We start from the raw sequence: 19458 nt of genomic DNA on the forward strand, positions 1-19458 counted from the left end.
TTACAGGTTAAAGAAATATGAAGAAAAAAGAGGTGTAATGTAGATATAAAAAGCGTACAAAAAGACTGATTATAAAGAAAACAAAAAAAAGGAAGAAACAGCAAAAATTAAGCAAACCCTGTAAAAATGAACCCCCTCCTCTACTAACATTTAGCGTGGTTTTTAACGCCGGCAGCAGCGGTAACTGCTCTGATGCTCATATGAGTGTTGGAGAAGTTACCGCCGCTGCCGGCGCTAAAACCCATGCCAAATAAAATCTCAATACAGTTCGAAGAGTCACTAGAACAGCTCATCTGCCACAGGTTCTCCCCTCCTGACACGGTTGGTAATGAATTGCTGTTAATGTTTCAGGTATTTCTATAATGTATCAAGCTATGACAAGCTATTTTTTTTTATATGTATCGCTGGTGTTCTCTCATGGGTCGCTTGTGTGTCTTTGCAGGAGGAGGGGCTGAATGACGTCCATGAGATGATAAAGACAGAGAAGTCATACCCTGAGCGCCGGCTACGTGGTGTCCTGGAGGAGCTCAGCAGTGGATGCTTGTGAGTGTAATAAGGAAGAGCAGGGAAAGATGCAAAAGAACTGATAGGGACAATAGTATAGTTGGTGGAGGCCCTGAGCTCTGAACTTTTTATTGACATGGATGGAGCTAGCTTAGAGTTATATCAAACGATTGAAAATCGTTCAGAACGCTGCAGTCCGTCTCATCTACGGTCTCAAGAAATCGGATCAAGTAAGCCCATATTACAAAAAACTACACTGGCTGCCCATGGAAGCAAGGGTTATTTTTAAGTTTGCTTGCCTTTGCTTCAAAACCATAGCAAGTTCATCCCCAATCTATCTATCACATCATTTTGAATTTCCTTGTACAACTTGTACACGTAGCGCCTGCTTGTTCGCTTTCCCATCCTTGAAGGGCTGTATCTACAAGAGATCTATACAAGAGATTCATCAATAGAACATTATCATTCCAAGCAGGCAAATGGAATAAATGTTTAACCAACTTTATCTCAAACGCACCTTCTTACCAAACTTTTAGGAAGTCAATCAAAACTTGTCTCTTTGATAAATTTCTCTGACTCCACTTCTGCCTTGATGCACTTCTAAAACACTTCCAGGAAAAATTTGATTAATCTTATCGTGTTAATGTAATTTTGAAAGCTTTTTGTAATATCGCTGTCTGTATACGGTCTCTTCCTCTGTAAACCGATCTGAACTGTTTGTGGTATTGCGATATATAAAAATAAAGTTATTATTATTAAGAATATCTCATCACAAATCTGTTATGGTTTATTTAGCTTCATATACCACCATTTCATGAACAGACCACAAGATCTGTGCTATGGAACTGGCTGAGGAAAGCTTATAAGGTGCCTATGTTTAAAGTAGTATCCCCACATGGGGCTCTCCAGAGCAAACTGCAGCTTTCTTGCAGTTGGCAGTATGCATAATATTGATCAGACTTTGTGTTTAATGACTTCCCAAGGGCCTGCAAGCTCTACAGAGTTTCTGAAAATTGCCCCCATGATTGCAAGAAAAAGGCTGGTCCTTTCACAGGCTGGTCCATGTCACTGATGGACATGGAAAATTCAAGATATGTTTCCATCATGGCCAATGCAACCTGGACAATACATTAAAAAAAAGGAAAAGAAACAATAAAATTCTAAAATGAACAGTACACAGTTAGAACATAAGGGGCTCATAATCGAAAGAGAAAAACGTCCAAAAACCAGCCTATGTCGGCACTTGGACGAACATTTCTCAAAAACGTCCAAGTGCCAATAATAAAACCGGGTTTTGGACATATTTCTAAACGACCTAGGCCTTCATAGTGCCGCTGAACGACCAAAGCTAAACGGGGCGTTTCGGGAGGCGTGTTGAGGATGGGAATTGGGCGGGACGTGGGCTGGCTTAGACTTAGTCGTACAGCATGTATAACCTAAAGTTTTACAAAAGAGCCTAGACGGAACTTGGACATTGTAACTTAGAGAAAACCAAAAAAACTCTGTGGAGTGACGATGTTCCTAAATGGACTTTATTTGAAAGTGTCAAAGTTCCAAAGGTACACTGAAATCATCCACATAAAATAATTTCATCCACATAAAAGCCTTAAAGGACCTAGTCCGCTAGGGATACAGGACCCAACATGGTCTTCGTTTCGACAAAAAGTCTTCTGCAGGGGTTCCTCGGGGTTTTATAAAGGTGAATACATGGGAAACAATTGTGTGGTGAGCCGGAAGTGAGACACTGCTACTGATTCAGGGCAAGCAGTGGCTTTCCCCGTGTCTTTCTCAATAACAGACTATGGACTTTTCCTCCAGGAACCTGGCCTCCAGGAACTTGTCCAAACCTTTCGTAAAACCAGCTATGCCAGAAAAGCTGGTGGGTACATTTGAAAACTTGATATACTGCCTTAGAACAATAAGCACAGCAGAGCAGTTCACATACTAAAGAATATAAAGCAAGGAAGGACAGAAAAACATACACAAAGTATATTCTAAGTAAAAATATAGAAATAAAGGAAACAAGGTTCACCATACAGGTCCATCACACACCCCAGAGGTGGAAGTTATCACCTCCTCAGACCCCAGGGCGTCACCCACCCTCAAAAGCCTGGGAAAAAAAGATAGGTTTTAAGAACATCTTTTTTTTTAAAATTCTTTATTTATTGTAAAACTTACATCAAGTACATCAAAATTGATATTAACATTGTAACATAGATAATTCACTTGAGATTTTACAATTAATCTTTATCAAATTAAATTTATCCCCCTCCCTCCCTCCCTACATTTTAGATTCCATAAAATCATTGTCTTCAATAGTAACTCCCCCCCCCCCCCGTCCTATTTTTCATTTGTACTTAACAGGGAAGAAAAATGTATACTTATTCTTTACAATATTCTGATAATGGCCTCCACACATCCTGAAATTTATTAAAATTCCCTTTTTGAATGGCTAATGTTCTTTCCATTTTATAAATATGGCATACTGAATTCCACCAAAAAGTAAAGTTCGGTCTATTCCAACTTTTCCAATTATGTATTATTTGTTGTGTGGCAACCCCAGTCAAAATGAGCAATAGTTTATTATTATTAGAGGATATTTGGCTCTTGGCCCTCATCGCCATGCCAAATCATACTGTGTCATATGCTAATGCCACATGATTTTGTAATAAGCAATTTATCTGGCTCCAAATTGATTTCCAAAATTCCATAATAAATGGACAATAGAATAATAAATGGTCTAAAGTCCCTGCTTCAAGATGACAATGCCAGCATCTATCAGACTTAGAGCCATCTAATTTTTTTAAACGAACAGGGATCAAGAAAGCTCTAAGCAACAGGAAAAACCATGTTTGTCTCATAGATGCAGACACTGTATATCTCATCCTCCAAGACCAAATGCGTGGCCACTGAGATGCAGTAATTGGATACTTAATCTCAATGCTCCAAATGTCTCTAAGATCATTCTTTGGTTTTTTAATAATTAATCCAGATATTAGTTTGTACCACTGTGCGGCCTGGTGTCCCAGAAAGTCCGTCTGAAAGCATAAGAACTCTAAACTATATTGATTATTAAGATTTTTTCCATTTAGGCAACCCCCCACCTGAATGGCCTGCTTCAGTTGCAACCATTTATAACTTTGCGATTTATCTAGACCAAATTTGTGTTGCAACTGTGAAAAATCAAGCAGTTTACCATTAGATATAATATCTTCTAAAATACATATTCCAGCTATAATCCAGACGATCTTAAATCTGCCAATTTGGATCTTGGAGTTAAACCATATAGTTTGATTTGTAGAATTTTATATTGGAATAGGTGTTAAATTATTAATATAGCTTATAGTTTTTCATATATCTGTTAATATTTTGTTATCTTTATACAACCTGGGCATTTTGATACTAAGAACATGACACAGCCTCAGAAGAAACAAGAGCTGACATTCCAACCGCAGCCAATCTGGGAGCTTTTCCATGAGATCTGGGAGGACCCAATACATACCCTGGCGCATAATATAGGACTGATGATACCTATAAAAATTTGGAAAATTTACCCCTCCCTCTGCAATTGGTTTTTATAGAGATACTAAGGCCACTCTAGCAAGTCTACCCAGCCAAATAAATTTTGTAATAATACTATTTAATTTTTTATAAAAAGACCCATGAAAAAAAAACTGGTATCATACCCATTTGGTAACAAACCACAGGAGAAATCATCATTTTGATAGTTTGGACTCTCCCCTACCAGGATAAATGTAAAGGATTCCATTGCTCATATAATTCTGCAACCTTTTGTAATAAACATCTTTCATTCAATTTTATTGTTTCTTCCAGTGTGTTTTTTAATCCATATACCAAAAACTTTATTCCCTCATCTTTCCAGACAAAGGGAAATTAATTGAATAATCCTTTTGTACAATAAACATTAAGTGGAAGAACTTCAGATTTATTCCAATTTATTTTGTAACCTGAAAATTTTCCAAATTTCTCAATCATTTCAAGTAAGCAAGCAATGGTTGTCTCAGGATTTCTCAAATAAAGCAAAATATCATCTGCATAAGTAGAGATTTTGTATTCTCGAACTGAATAAGGAGTACCCTGTATCTCCTTCGTTTGTTGAATAGCTAATAACAAGGGTTCTAATACAATATCAAAAAGCAAAGGAGATAAGGGACAGCCTTGTCTAACCTCTCCTTTTAGACTAAAACATTCTGATGAATTATTATTAATATATAATCTAGCAACAGGGGAGCTATACAATGTTTGGATCATTTGTATAAATCCTGAACCTATACCAAACCATTCCATTGCTTAAAGTGAGGCCTAGAGGTCTCAGATCTAATTGGCAAGAACATTCTAAAGAAAGCAATATAGGTAAAGGCAGAATAACAGGTAGTATGAAAACGGTTCTGACCAGGATCTGGAAGCACTGGATGATAGCAGGTATACGTATTTTGGATGTTATTTCAAATGGTAAACTGCTTGATTTTTCACAGTTGCAACATAAATATGGTCTTAATAAATCACAAAGTTTTAGATGGTTGCAACTGAAGCAGGCTATTCAGGCAGGGTTCCCTGAATGGAAAAATCTTAACAATCAATATAGTTTGGAATTTTTATGCTTTCAGGTGGACTTCCTGGGACATCAGGCCGCGCAGTGGTATAAAATGATAAATGGATTTGTAAATAAGAAACCTAAAACTGGTCTTAGGGATATTTGGAGTATTGAGATTAAGCATCAAATTTCTGCATCTCAATGGCCACAAATTTGGTCTTGGTGGATGAGATGTACAGTGTCCGCATCTATGAGACAAACTTGGTTTTTTCTCCTGCATAGAGCACTTTGGACCCCAGTTCGATTACAAAAGTTAAATAGCTCTAAGTCTAATAGATGCTGGCACTGTAATCTTGAAGCCAGGGACTCTAGATCACTTATTATTCTATTGTCCCTTTTTATCTTGGCCTTTTGGAAATCAATTTGGGGCCAAATAAATTGTTTATTGGAGAATCCTGTGGCATTATCGTATGATACAATTCTATTTGGTATGTCAATGAGAACAAAGAGACAAATTTCATCAAAAAATAACAGGCTTTTATTGATTATGACAGGGGTCGCCGTATAACATATAACAAGTAATTGGAAGAATTGGAGTAGACTCAATTATAGTTTTTGGTGGAATTCGTTGTGTCACATTTATAAAATGGAAAGAACAATAGCTATACAAAAAGGGAATTATAATAAATTTAAAGAGATCTGGGGGCCATTGACAAATTATTGTAATGAATAGATACCATTTTTCCATTATAAGTACAATTGCAAATGAGGGGATGGGGTGGGGGATTCTGAATTTATTAAGTGTTTAGATCAGTAGAAAAGAATATTTATATGATATATTTGATTGCATATGTTATGGGATGGATGGGAGGGAAGGGATTAAATTTTATGTATTAATGTTAAAAATGATAGAAATTCAAGTGATGTATTCCATTTCAAATGTCAATTACCGTATTTTCACGCATATAACGCGTGCGTTATACACGGTTTTACAAACCGAGTATAACCATGCGCATTATATGCGTGAGCGCGTTGTACAATTTTTTTACATAGTTCCCCCCCCCCGACGTCCGTGTCATCCCCCAGCCCGAAGGACCGCTCGCACCCCCACCCCGAAGGACCGCTTGCACCCCCCCCGACGTCCGATTGATCCCCCAGCCCCCCCCCCCCCGCACGGAGAAGCAGCCTTCCATTGGTTCCCGATGCCAGTGAGCCCTGCGCTGCTTCCTCTGCCGGCGGTCCCACCCTTTCTCTGACATCAGAGAAGGGGCGGGACCGCAGCAGAGGAAGCAGCGCAGGGCTCAGAGAAGGAGCGGGATCGCCGGCAGAGGAAGCAGCAGGGCTCACTGGCATCGGGAACCAACGGTAGGCAGCTTCTCCGTGCGGGGGGGGGGGGCTGGGGGATCAATCGGATGTCGGTGGGGGGTGCGAGCGGTCCTTCAGGGTGGGAGTGCGAGTGGTCCTTCGAGGTGGGGGTGCCAGCGGTCCTTCAGGGTGGGGCATCAGGCTTTCAGGGTGGGGACAGGACTTCAAGGGGGGACAGGACTTCAAGGGGGGACAGGACTTCAAAGGGGACAGGCAGACCTTCAAGGGGGGACAGGAGACTCGGGGCAGAGGGCAGGGCGGTGAAAGGAGAGTCAGGACGAGAGGAGACTCGGGGCAGGGCGGCGAAATGAGAGTCAGGACAAGAGGAGACTCGGGGCAGAGGGCAGGGCGGCGAGGGGAGAGTCGGGACGGCAGAAGGAGATTTAAATTCATGGAGCAGCATGCGCGGTATACGTGTGTGCACGCTATATAATAATTTGTTTACATAAATTTAGGTTTCCCGCGCGCTATACCCGTGTGCGTGTTATATTTGTGAAAATACGGTATTCATGCACTTGATGTAAGATGTAAAAATGAATAAAGATTTTTTTTTTTTTTTTTTAAAGAAGGGTAGTGTTAAGACACTACCGGGGTGCTTTTTCTTTTTACTGATATGTATTTTATGGGGTAGATGTGAGGTGTGCTTGTTGATTTTTGTTTTAATCTCCTAATTAATTCTAATAGGGCATGTATACCTTGGGCATCGGTATATTAAGCCAGGGTTTTCTTGGCCTAATATGACAGCGCCTAACTCAACTCATGCCCAAACTCCGCACTAAGGCCCAAATTCTGCAACTAGCGCCTAATGTTAGGCACCTATTTTGGAGGCGCCCAACTAGATACGCACCTATCTGAATTGAATTACAAGCCAAATAGATTTTTAATCAGCACTGATTGAAACTTAGGCGCCTATCAAGAAAGAGCGATTCTGTAACAAGGCTCTTCTAACAATTTAGACGGCCTTCAAAAAATAGGCGCTATGCATGTTAGGCGTGGGCGTGGCTACATGTTAGGCGCCTTGTTACAGAATCGCTGCTCTTAATTGTGCTTAAGCGCTCATATGGCTGCCTAACTTTTAGTTGTGCCTAGAGCTGGCCTATTTATTGTGCAGCTCCAAAATAGGTGCCACTCATCGTGATTCACTAAACAGCACCCAATTTTACTTGAATCACGCTGAATGGTGCCTATTTTGGTGCCTAACTTATGGGCACTTATAAAATTTGCCCGTTTGGTGTAGACGCCGACTGCGGGGTGGTAGGCATCTACCAAGTTAGGCACCTACCAGCTAATTAATTTTTTGAATTGTTTTTTAATGGCACTTTCAATTAACAGCACTAATTAAAACAATTAAGTGCCTTGGTCAGCAGGCGCCACCGATCTAGGCACCTAACTTCAGGTGTCGTTTATAGAATCAGGGCCAAAGTCCTTCATTGTCTCTAGAGTTAGGTTTTCATCTGACAGTACCCAAACAGAGATAATGCTTGAACATATCTTTCAGGCGTTATGTGACCCTTGCCAACAAGGACCAGAACCAGAATGGAAGGACAAGACTGGACAGAGAGAGACTCAGATCCTGCATGCGAGAACTGGTAAGAGTTTTGGTGGTCAGGGAATTAAAGGGGAAAGGGGAAAAATGACAATATTTTACGCTCTTTGAGCATCTCTGACTCTGGACTTTGGACGTGTGTTTCAGGAGAATATGGCAACCCAGGCAAAGAGCATGCGATCACAGGTGAAGAAGAACACAGTGAGGGACAAGCTGAAACTGGTGCAGAACTTCCTGCAGAAGCTGCGATTCCTGGCAGATGAGGTGTGCTTGGGGCTCATCCTCCTACCATAAACATGGTCCACTGGGTTCCCACAGTTCATGTTAGGCACAGAAGAAATTTGTTTATGGTGGAGTGGGACTGAGGCATTCACATTTTGACGGCATGTGGAGAACATGGCATGAATAACTTACATCTGATGTACTTAAAAATTAGCTATTAGTGAGGAGCAAGGAAGTATCATCATTCATTCAGCAACATTTTTTTTAAATTCTTTATTCAGTTTTAACTCTTGCAACAAGTGTACAAAATTCAATCAGATAATTCGTACAAATCACTTGACATTCTAACAATTATTGTCAAATGCATATAAAAAAGACCCCTCCCCCACCCATCCCATTCAGCAGGAATAAACCCATTAAATCACATAACATACCTCCCCATCCCCACATTAAATATAGTCCTATGTAATAAAAAGGTGTCCAAGGTGTCTAATCATTAGAATATGCAATCAATGGCCCCCAAATCTTTTTGAAACTATTATAATTCCCTTGCTGTATAGCAAGCACTCTCTCCATTTTATAAATATGACAAACTGAATTCCACCAAAAGATATAATTAAGTTTAGTATAATCCTTCCAATTTCCAGTAATATGTTGAATGGCAACCCCCGTCAGTATTAACAAAAGTTTATTGTATTTGCTGAAATATGACTCTTGAATCTCATAGATGTTCCAAATAAAATAGTATCATAGGATAGGGCAACATGATTTTCTAACATTGAATTAATTTGGGATGGAATTAGAAAAGTTACAGAGAAGGGCAACGAAAATGATAAAAGGGATGGGAAGACTTACCTATGAGGAAAGGCTAACTCCCTCTTTCACTAAACCGTGATATAGGAACTCTATGAGCATTGGGAGCAGCACGGAGCATTCAGCGTGGCTCCCTGTGCTAAAAACTGCTATTGCGGTTTAGTAAAAGGTGGGGAGGGGGTAAAGCAGCTAGGGTTCTCTAGCATAGAGAAAAGACAGTAGATGTAAATTTGAAAAATCTGATACATAACAATCACCACTTTACAAATTAAGAAATAAAAATAAAACAAATAATGAGAAATAAGAAAATACCATTTTATTGGACTAATCCCCATAAGCTTGGTCCCCATCCCCACAAACCACCTGATTCCATCCACACAAGCCTTGAATTGTTTTATATTGAACTTATTATATTAAAGTATAAAAAGAAACAATATTCTGTACAATTGTCAATTTATAAATCAGCGTCTTCTCCCCACTCTCTCTTCCCCATTTCCCTTCAGCATCCTCAGCCCACTCTCTCTCCACTTTCCTTTAGTGCACGCACATAAAAACAAGCAAGTAATTTTATATCATTTTCATTCTATTCATTCAGAGAAATTAAAGTCTAAATAATGCCAGTCACATAACAAAACATGATTTTACAAAAATAATTCCCTGCACAGTCAAGCCTGCAAGGATTACTAGATGTCTTTCAGCAGCTCCCCTCCCTCCCTCCCCCTTACCTTCGTGGCCAAGTCAAAATGATCTTCCAACAATAAAATTTTAAAAACACAAAGCACACTGTATGCAGAGAAAATGTTAATTATCATTTATATTCCGCGGGTTTTCAAAGAGGTCAAGGCAGATGACTTTATGCAATGTCAACAAGCAAAAAACAAAAGGAATTGACCCCAAAATTTCCACAAAGAAGAAAATCCAGAGAAAACCAAAAAAACTCTGTGTAGTGACGATGTTCCTAAATGGACTTTATTTGAAAGTATCAAAGTTCCAAAGGTACACAAAAATCATCCACATAAAATAATTCCATCCACATAAAAGTAAATCATCCACATAAGAGCCTTAAAGGACCTAGTCCGCTAGGGATACAGGACCCAACATGGTCCGCGTTTCGACAAAAAGTCTTCTTCAGGGGTCCCTGCGGGTCCTATAAAGGTGTGTACGTGGGAAACAATTGTGTGGTGAACCGGAAGTGAGACACTGCTTGCATTTGTCACCTCAGTAACAACTATGCAAAAATAGACAAATATACCCCTCCCTTTTTACAGGGAGCTGCGCTGAATGCCCCACGCTGCTCTCGATACTCATAGGCTCCCTGCGCTAAAAACCGCTACTGTGGTTTAGTAAAAGGGGACCATATTGCAAAATATAGACCATATATAAATTCTCAAAACGGACACATTTTGATCACTAAATTGAAAATAAAATCATTTTTCCTACCTTTGTTTGGTAATTTCATCAGTCTCTGGTTGCACTTTATTCTTCTGACTGTGCATCCAATATTTCTTCCCTTCTTTCAGCCTCCTGTATGCTTCCTCTCCTCCAGATCTCATTCCCTCTCCCAACTTTTTCTTTGTTTCATCCTGCCCCCTTCTTTTTTTCTCTCTCCATGCCCCCTTCCTTTCTGTATGTCTGTCTTTCTCTCTCTCCATGCCCCATTTCTTTCTTTCACTCTGCCCCCTTCTTTCTTCCTCTCTCCATGCCCCCTTTCTTTCTCTGTCTTTCTCTCTCTCCGTGCCCCATTTCTTTCTTTCTTTCACCCTGCCCCCTTTTTTCTTTCTCTCTCCATGTCCCCTTTCTTTCTCTATGTCTGTCTTTCTCTCTCTCTCTGCCCCATTTTTTTCTTTCTTTCTTTGTTTCACCCTGCCCCCTTCTTTCTTTCTCTCTCCATGCCCCCTTTTTTTCTCTATGTCTGTTTTTCTCTCTCTCTCTGTGCCCCATTTTTTTTTTTTTCTTTCTTTCTTTGTTTCACCCTGGCACCTTTCTTTCTTTTTCTCCCTGCCCTCCCCCATGCCACCGCCATTGGGAAACATGCTGCTGCTCCCGCCGCCGGGAAAAGGCTGCCACTGCCGCTATCGAGAACAGTCAGGCACCGAGTTCTCCCTCCCTGCTTTTCTTCCCCACGGGGCTGACCAACTCTCGCCGCCCAACGTCAATTCTAACATCAGAATTGACGTCGGGCGGCGAGAGTTGGTCGGCCCCACGGGGAAGAAAAACAGGGAGGGAGAACTCGGCGCTGGCCTGTTCCCGATAGCGGCAGTGGCAGCCTTTCCCGGCGGCAGCCTATTCCCCGGTGGGTGGCCAGTTGTGCACCCCCTTGGGGCATGCACGCGGGGACCCCCTCCTCCCCCCTTGGTACGCCACTGATCAGTTACCCAGGAAGTTACAATGGACAGTTTGATGCGGACATTCAATAGAGTTGCTAGTGCAGGTAGATCAGTGCCATTATTAATACAGTTAGGTCATAATTACAAATATATTTCCAAATACAAAAGTCCATAAGCTGCTATTAAGATGGATTTGGATACTGGGCTTGATAGACCTTCGGTCTGTCCCAGTATAGCAACTCTTATGTTCTTCTTATGTCTTTATCTGTCCTGCTTCTCATCTCCTTACTTCTTTCATATGTCTTTATGACTCATTTTATGCATTCACTGTATGTCCAGTGGCATAGTAAAGGGGGAGTGCGACTGCCCCAGGCACCAAGTCGGTGGGGGCACTGATACCTCTCGGCCCTACCCTACCACACCACGCTACCCTCCCACCATCCTTCCCCCCATCCTTTACCTCCGTATTATCTTCGCTAGCGTGAGCAACTTCTGCCTATTGCTCATGCCAGCCTGGTTCCCCTCTGAATCACTTCTGGGTCACAAGACCAGGAAGTGATGTCGGAGGGAAATCCAATGCTGACGTGAGGAGCATGCATGCAGAAACCACTCGTGCTGGCGAAGATTAAGAGGTACGAAGGGGGAGGGAGAGCGCAAGTGTAGAATGGGGGGTGGGAAGGAGTGGGGGGGCAGGGAAGGAATGAGAGTGCATGGGGGGGGGCGTCACTGTCCTGGGCTCCTCCTACCCTTACTATGCCACTGTGTATGTTCTAATATCCCTTTGTCGTGTCTTTCTAGTTCTCTTGTCTCTCATATTTGTTTGTCTCTCATATCTGTCTGTGTCTTATATTGCTTTTTTGTCTGCCTGTCTCTTGTGTTTCCATCACTCAAGTCTCTCTCTCTGGTGTCTCTCAGCCACAACACAGTATTCCTGACATCTTCGTCTGGATGATGAGCAACAACAAGCGCATCGCTTATGCCCGAATTCCTTCCAAAGACATCCTCTACTCTATTGTGGATGAGGAAATGGGCAAAGACTGTGGCAAAGTGAAAACTGTCTTCCTCAAGGTAAGCTTTGAACACCCAGATTTCTAGGAAGAATGAGAAGGTACCTTGACAGCAATGGCAGGTGGCAAAGTGCATAACAATTTTGGCAGCTGGAATTGTCTACTTGCCCTTTGCTGCAATTTGATTTTAATAATAGGGACGCCACGTGCCCTGTGTGAATCTTCCTCTCTTCTAGTTGCTGGAGGCAACAAAGCGCTCTAAAGAATCACTGAAATTTGATGCAGATTTATCTTGTGATGATTTATTTATACTAGTTACAGTCAGATACCTGGAATATAGGCAGCATGCTAGTTATTAAAAGAAAGAACATTTTAAAAAAGCATACCTCTGGAATCTACTTCCCTACTGGCCAGCTTCTTCCTGCCAGCTCAAGAATGTACCTAGGCCAAAACCTAGTCCTCAACTATAGGACCAACTGCATTGAGGACCTCATGCAGAGTGATCATACCAAGGCTTACCCATCTGGTGTCCTCCTCAACCACCCCCTCAGTGTTCTTCTGTACCGTAGTTTCTCAGAACTCCTCACTGAACTCAGAAAGAACCTTGTCATAAAGGTAGCAGCATGGCAACCCACTTCTACAGCCATCTTTGCTTCTTTACTTCCTAATAAGTAACCAGTAACTGGCATTATTAATCTCACTTCCCAACAACACTGTACCACAAATGTAACCGTCTTGCTGTAAGCCTCAATGATTCCCTGTTGAAAATTGTGGGCTATATGAAGTTTTATTATATTGTATTGTATTTAATCATCAAAGAACATAAGAATACCTTTACTGGGTCAGACCAATGGTCCATCAAGCCCAGTAGCCTGTTCTCATGGTGGCCAGTCCAGGTCACTAGTACCTGGCCAAAACCCAAGGAGTAGCAATAGTCCATGCTACCGATACAGGGCAAGCAGTGGCTTCCCCCATGTCTTTCTTAATAACAGACTATAGACTTTTCCTTCAGGAACTTGTCCAAACCTTTCTTAAAACCAGCCACGCTCTCCGCTCTTACCACATCCTCTGGCAACGCGTTGTAGAGCTTAACTATTCTCTGAGTGAAAAAAATTTCCTCCTATTGGTTTTTAAAGTATTTCCCTATAACTTCATTGAGTGTCTCCTAGTCTTTGTAATTTTTGATGGAGTGAAAAATCGATCCACTTGTACCCGTTCTACTCCACTCAGAATTTTGTAGACTTCAATTATATCTCCCCTTGGCCATCTCTTTTCCAAGCTGAAGAGCCCTAACTGTTTTAGTCTTTCCTCATACGAGAGGAGTTCCATCCCCTTTGCCATCTTGGTCGCTCTTCTTTGAACCTTTTCTAGCGCCACTATATCTTTCTTGAGATAAGAAGACCAGACTTGAACACAATACTCCAGATGAGGTTGCACCATGGAGCGATACAGGGGCATTATAATATTCTTAGTCTTTTTTACCATATTTTTAAAAATAATTCCTAGCAACCTGTTTGCTTTTTTGGCCGCCACCGCACATTGGGCGGAAGGTTTCGTCGTATTGTCTACAATGATACCTAGATCCTTGTGTATTGGTGCTACATTTTTTTTTATTGCACTAATGCAGAAATTCTCAACCTGTGAATTGCAACACACTAGTGTATTGTGAAGCACAAGGATGTGTATTGCAGACCGGCAGCATACCTTGTTCTCTGCACACCATGGCTGAGTAAGGATTGCTCTTGCTACTGGTGTCAACAGGATCAAGGCTGTAAAGTGCAGCACTGTTGCCTCTGGAGGCAACAAATATTGATTGGGCTCCAGTGGCACCAGTGTGCTTCACTCTTCAGCCACAAACTCCAACATAACCAGCACAAGAGCATTAATGTACTCCGTCATGAGGCAGAAGTGCACTGCAGAAGGAGCAGACAGCCCAGGCCTGAGTGCTACTACTGGACTGCTTGTTCCAAAGGCATGGTGCTCCACTTTTCAGTCACAATCCTGCTGACACCATAAAAAAAGATAACAGGATGGGGTCTTGGGGCCCTAGAGTCCATACACTGAATACTTGACATCTCCACCCCCTCTGATGTAACCTGCTATTGGTGGGGACATCAGAACTGAAGCATAAACTCTAATGCCCTGCACTGCTTTTATCTTTCTAAATTTGTTGATAATGATGGGAGAAACAAGGTAGATGGGATGTTGGAGCATAGAGAGGAAGGGGGAGAGGGTAGGAAGCTGTTGCCTAACCATGGATGAGAGAGAGTGAGGAGAGAATGTGGAGATGCTGAACTGCAAGGGAAGGTAGAGAGAAAGAGAGAGTGGAGTTGCTGAACTATAAGGAGGCAGAAAGGAGAAACAAGAAGAGAAAGAGGGGAGATGTCAGACCATGGGTTGGAGAGGAAGGATGGAGAGATGCTGAACTGAAAGGTAAAGTGTAGTGTGAGAGAGAGGGAAAATGCTGGGCATGGTGGAATCATATTGAAAGGTCATTCTCTGAGGACAAGCAGACATAATATTCTCACATGTAAGTGACATCATCCATGGAACTTTAAATTGTTTGGTAGTGCCCATACCATGTACGGGCCAGTGCCTTCCTGCCCAGCATCAACTCTTGGTACTATCGGTTCTTTGTTTCCCATGGAGCTGAAAAGCTATGTCTTCAGTTCTCTCTTCAGTGCATTGAATTTTTACCTTTATTTTGTGCCTTCCCATATATTTTTCATTATTTTTCTCACAGTTCATTGTTTTTATCATGTTCCAGTATTTTGCCTGACTTTAATTCATTTTTATAAATTTTTTATTTTTTGGTGGCACAAAAATCCTTCCTCGCTCATTACTGACACACGAACATGCTCCTCCACTGTCAGGTTCCGAGTCTTGTTCATGGTTAATGCAGAAAATGTATGAAACCCATAAAGCCCATACTTTTTATAGCTGCCCTGTTACCTAGATGTCTGGACTATGATAGGTTGATGAAAGTAGCCTCCTGATTGTTCAGAAATAACACATGCTGATTAGACAGTCTCAATCCAGTTTTGAAGCATGATCTGTAATATTCCAGTATCAACAAATTGTAAAATTAGAAACAAGTGACCTTAAAAAGTTGATGCTAATAGCCAAATGTATCCCTTATAATGTGGTACACAGACAAATCTATTGGATCAACAACAAAATTAAAATAAAAGGTCAGAAAGATGAAAAATGCATCTCCAGACTTTTGAGCACCAATGTAATGTCTCAATGTTCAAGAACCAGGCAGTGGACACACCAATTATGCGAGTCAGAGCCTGAAATGGTCCGATTATATTGAAAACATTTCTTAAAGCTACTCGGTACCCTCTTTGACATGGAGGGGGAAAGGCAGATGAGAAATCAAAGGGCTCAATGGCCCAGAGAGTTCGAGAACTAGGATGTAGAAAACAATCTACACTCTCAGGGCTAAAAAAAAGGCCTGAAGAAGCTTTGTGGGGGCAGGGCTGGGGTGAAACGGGGCAGGGCGGGGTCATGTGTTTTAAAATATGGTAAAACTACATGTTTGTTTCTTTTTCCTAATTAAAGAAAAACAACCTTTGCTACAGCAAGTGGTAGAAATGTAAACTATTTTTTATCCTCAGCTGCCTGGTAAAAAAGGGTTTGGGCCTGCAGGCTGGACGGTGCAGGCAAAGATGGAGGTCTACTTGTGGCTAGGCCTCAACAAGCAGCGCAGAGATTTTCTGTGTGGCCTTCCATGTGGATTTGAGGAGAACAAAGCAGTGAAGGGTCAAGGCCTGCAGTCCTTTCCACCCATCAGCCTCATCTACACAAGTAAAAACCTTGTTTATTTACTGTACTTGGATTTAGTTCACACCTTCTTCAGTAATAACTCAAGGAGATTTACATTTAGATGCTCTAAATATTTTCCTAAGTTTATATCTAAGGCAATGAAGGGTTAAGTGACTTGCCCAAGATTAGGATTACCATATGGCTCCAGAAAAAAACAGTGAACATGCTATGATGGTCTCATTTGCAACTGGCTCTGTGAAAAATTAATAGAGTTCAGGTTGTGGGTCTGAGCGTTCACTTAATAGCACTTTTTGAAGCCAGTTTTGATAGTGTAATTTTTATTATATTTATTATTATTATTCATTTAAGGTGATCAGTGACAGAACTGTTAGTTTATCACCACTGGGTAATTTAAATTTCCCTAGTATATAGTGTAGAGTCCAGAAAAAAAAGGACAGTTTGAGACATTGGAATTTTACTTCCATTATTTTCAATGGAAATAAAACCCAGATGTCTCAATCTGTCCTCCTTTTTCTCGATATAAAAGAGTCTAGCTGAGTGGTATAAACATTCTATAAATAACAAAAAAACAATACTCCACTCATATGAAGAGGTCTCTATTTTTTTATCGCACTTCACTGTTCTAGATTTATTATTTAGTCATACTTCTAGCATGGTGTTCATGCAGGAAAAGGCCTCAGAGGTAGGGAGTACTACGCATATGGTCTCTGACAGTTATTACCAGTGTAGGTGTCTATCGGAACGTACTGTGTGCTGCAGTCATTGGCCAAAAACCTGCTTGGTGCAAATTTTTTTTTAAACGTATTATGTTTTTTTAGTTAAGAGTTTTTTCTTTATACTGTGAAATTTTTCTAAAAAGTCTTATTCATAAATAGCTGCTGTGTGATAGAGTGCTTATTTATATGCAGACCACTTCGGTATTTGAAAAGACTTAACAGAATGTTACATCAAATAATAATAAGATCAAACATTGTCAGTAAAGTTACTAATTCCCCGGGTGTTAATTGTTCCAGCAACAACGATAAAGTAGAAATTTTGAATAATTCCTTAACTGCCAAATGTTCCAATTTCCTGTTACCCTCTTTAAACGAAATTGAAAATATGCTTCACTCTATTAATATAAAGGCTTCTAAAGCTGAGCCCCTTCCTCCTTTTCTTTTAAAACGCTACTTCTCTGTATTCGGGTCCTATATTCTTCAAATGATTCACAAAAGTCTTTCTACCGCAACCCTTCCAGCTGATTGGAAACATTCACTCCTCCACCCTATTACTAAAGACCCAAAAAATAACTTAAAGGACAGTTCTAATTACCGCCCAATTGCTAACCTACCATTTTTTAGCCAAATTAACAGAAAAGTTCATTTATCAACAGTTATCAGATTTCATTGACAAAACACAGGCTCTGCATCCTAATCAAGCTGGTTCTCACAAAAATTACTCCACAGAACACTCTCTTTTAGGACTTACCACACCTATTCACTATTACCTCGATCAACACAATCTCATCAGATCTCGCTGCTGCTTTTGACACAATAGATCATCATTGCCTTCTTCAACGACTCGCATCCATCGGTATATCAGATCAAGTCCTTCAATGATTCAAATCGTACTTTTCTGATCAGTCTTCAAATTTCAAGTTTCAAGTTTATTAACATTTGATGAATCGCTTATAAAAATATCTAAGTGATGTACAGTTTAAAAGCCACCGGATGGTGGTTTCACGTACAGTTTAGACGAATTAGACATAAGACAAACAATATAAAACAGTATAACAATTGAAAAGAACAGCCAATATAAATCCATTAACCTTAAAACAGTTAAGATAGAGACTAACATGAATGGGCAGGGAAGGAGGGAAAAGTTACAATATCTTTATCTGTTAAAATGTACATGAAAAGGGAAAACACAATAAGGAACAAAGAGAATTGGTAAATTTGATGGTCATAATAAAACGTAAGAAATTTAAGTGTGTCGTGTCACCTATCAAATGCGTCTTGAAATAGAAAAGTTTTTAAAATTTTCTTAAACGATAATAAGTCTTTTTCATTTCTTATGTAGTTTGGTAGGGAATTCCATAATGTAGGGGCCATAACGGAAAATATGTCATTTCTTCTTGTGCCGATAATTTTCAAGGAGGGAATAGATAGTAAGTTTGAGGAGGATGATCGTAGGGAACGTGCGGAGTTATATGGAATAATCATTTTTGAGATAAATTGTGGTTCATTGAAGATCAATGTTTTATATACCAATCTCTAAGTCTTTTAATTTGAATTTCAGAATTCCACAAGGTTCCATATTATCCCCCTTACTTTTTAATATCTATCTGGCCCCCCTCTTAACTCTCTGCCAATTGATAGGATTTAAAGTGTATGCTTACGCTGATGATCTACAACTTTTGCACACCCTCGACCCCACCTGCCAAAACGATATTTCCATCATCAATCTCAAATTAGCCAAAATCCATGATTGGCTAAATGCCAACATGATTTCTTTAAGCATTACTAAAACCAGTACAGTGCTCTTTCCATGGAAAGAAGGGTTACAGTTAATAGCTCCAGTTTCCGTCGATACTGTTCCTCTTAAACAAGCTACTAAAATAAAAATACTAGATGTTCTCATTGATGATAAACTTTCATTCCATCCTCAAATTAGTGCACTGGTAAAAAACTGTTTTCACAAACTAAGGATGATTAGATCTTTAGCTCCCCTTCTTGATGCTAAATCCCTTAACGTGTTGATTCATTCGCTCGTAATATCCAAAATAGATTACTGTAATTCTCTATTAAAAGGTATATGCCTAAAAGATATAAAACGTCTTCAACTTATTCAAAACACTACTATAAAAATTATTTTGGGTTCAAATAAATTTGACCACGTCACTCCATTATTGCAAAAAGCTCACTGGTTGCCCGATTTACATAGGATAACATATAAAATAATAATAATAATAACAGTTTATATACCGCAATACCGTTAAGTTCTATGCGGTTTACAATAGATTAAGCGAGGTTCAAATTGATCGAATTTAAGAGGGGGGAAGAGGAGAGTTAATAGGACCGGAAATGCGTTGTTGAGGAGAAAGAGATTAATAGGACAGAGGAATCACTATGGAGGAGAAAGAAAATGAGTGGGTCAGTTGTCTAGATACTTTAGGAACAGTTGACTTTTAAAACTTTACAAACCAATGCTCCGGCATGCATAGACAGACTCTTGATCCCTTATGATCCCCCTAGAGCCTTAAGATCAGCCTCCCAGCATACCCTTAATGTCCCATCCCTGAAGATAATCGGTTCTCGTCGCACCCTTATTTTTTCAGTAACCGCTCCTTTG

The 19458-nt window shown here is 40.4% G+C and overlaps 1 protein-coding gene across 2 annotated transcripts in view; it reads left to right on the plus strand.

Annotated features, from left to right (window-relative positions):
- OTOF (otoferlin) overlaps positions 1–19458 on the plus strand; it is a 432592-nt gene that overhangs the window by 289477 nt on the left and 123657 nt on the right. For both annotated transcript variants that reach the window (XM_033938296.1, XM_033938297.1), the window contains 5 exons: positions 443–543; positions 7923–8013; positions 8118–8234; positions 12248–12400; positions 15960–16149. In XM_033938296.1, the coding sequence (XP_033794187.1) occupies positions 443–543; positions 7923–8013; positions 8118–8234; positions 12248–12400; positions 15960–16149 (652 nt within the window). The remainder of the gene's footprint in view (positions 1–442; positions 544–7922; positions 8014–8117; positions 8235–12247; positions 12401–15959; positions 16150–19458) is intronic.

The sequence above is a fragment of the Geotrypetes seraphini genome, chromosome 3 (genome assembly GCF_902459505.1).
Source record: "Geotrypetes seraphini chromosome 3, aGeoSer1.1, whole genome shotgun sequence".
NCBI lineage: Eukaryota > Metazoa > Chordata > Amphibia > Gymnophiona > Dermophiidae > Geotrypetes > Geotrypetes seraphini.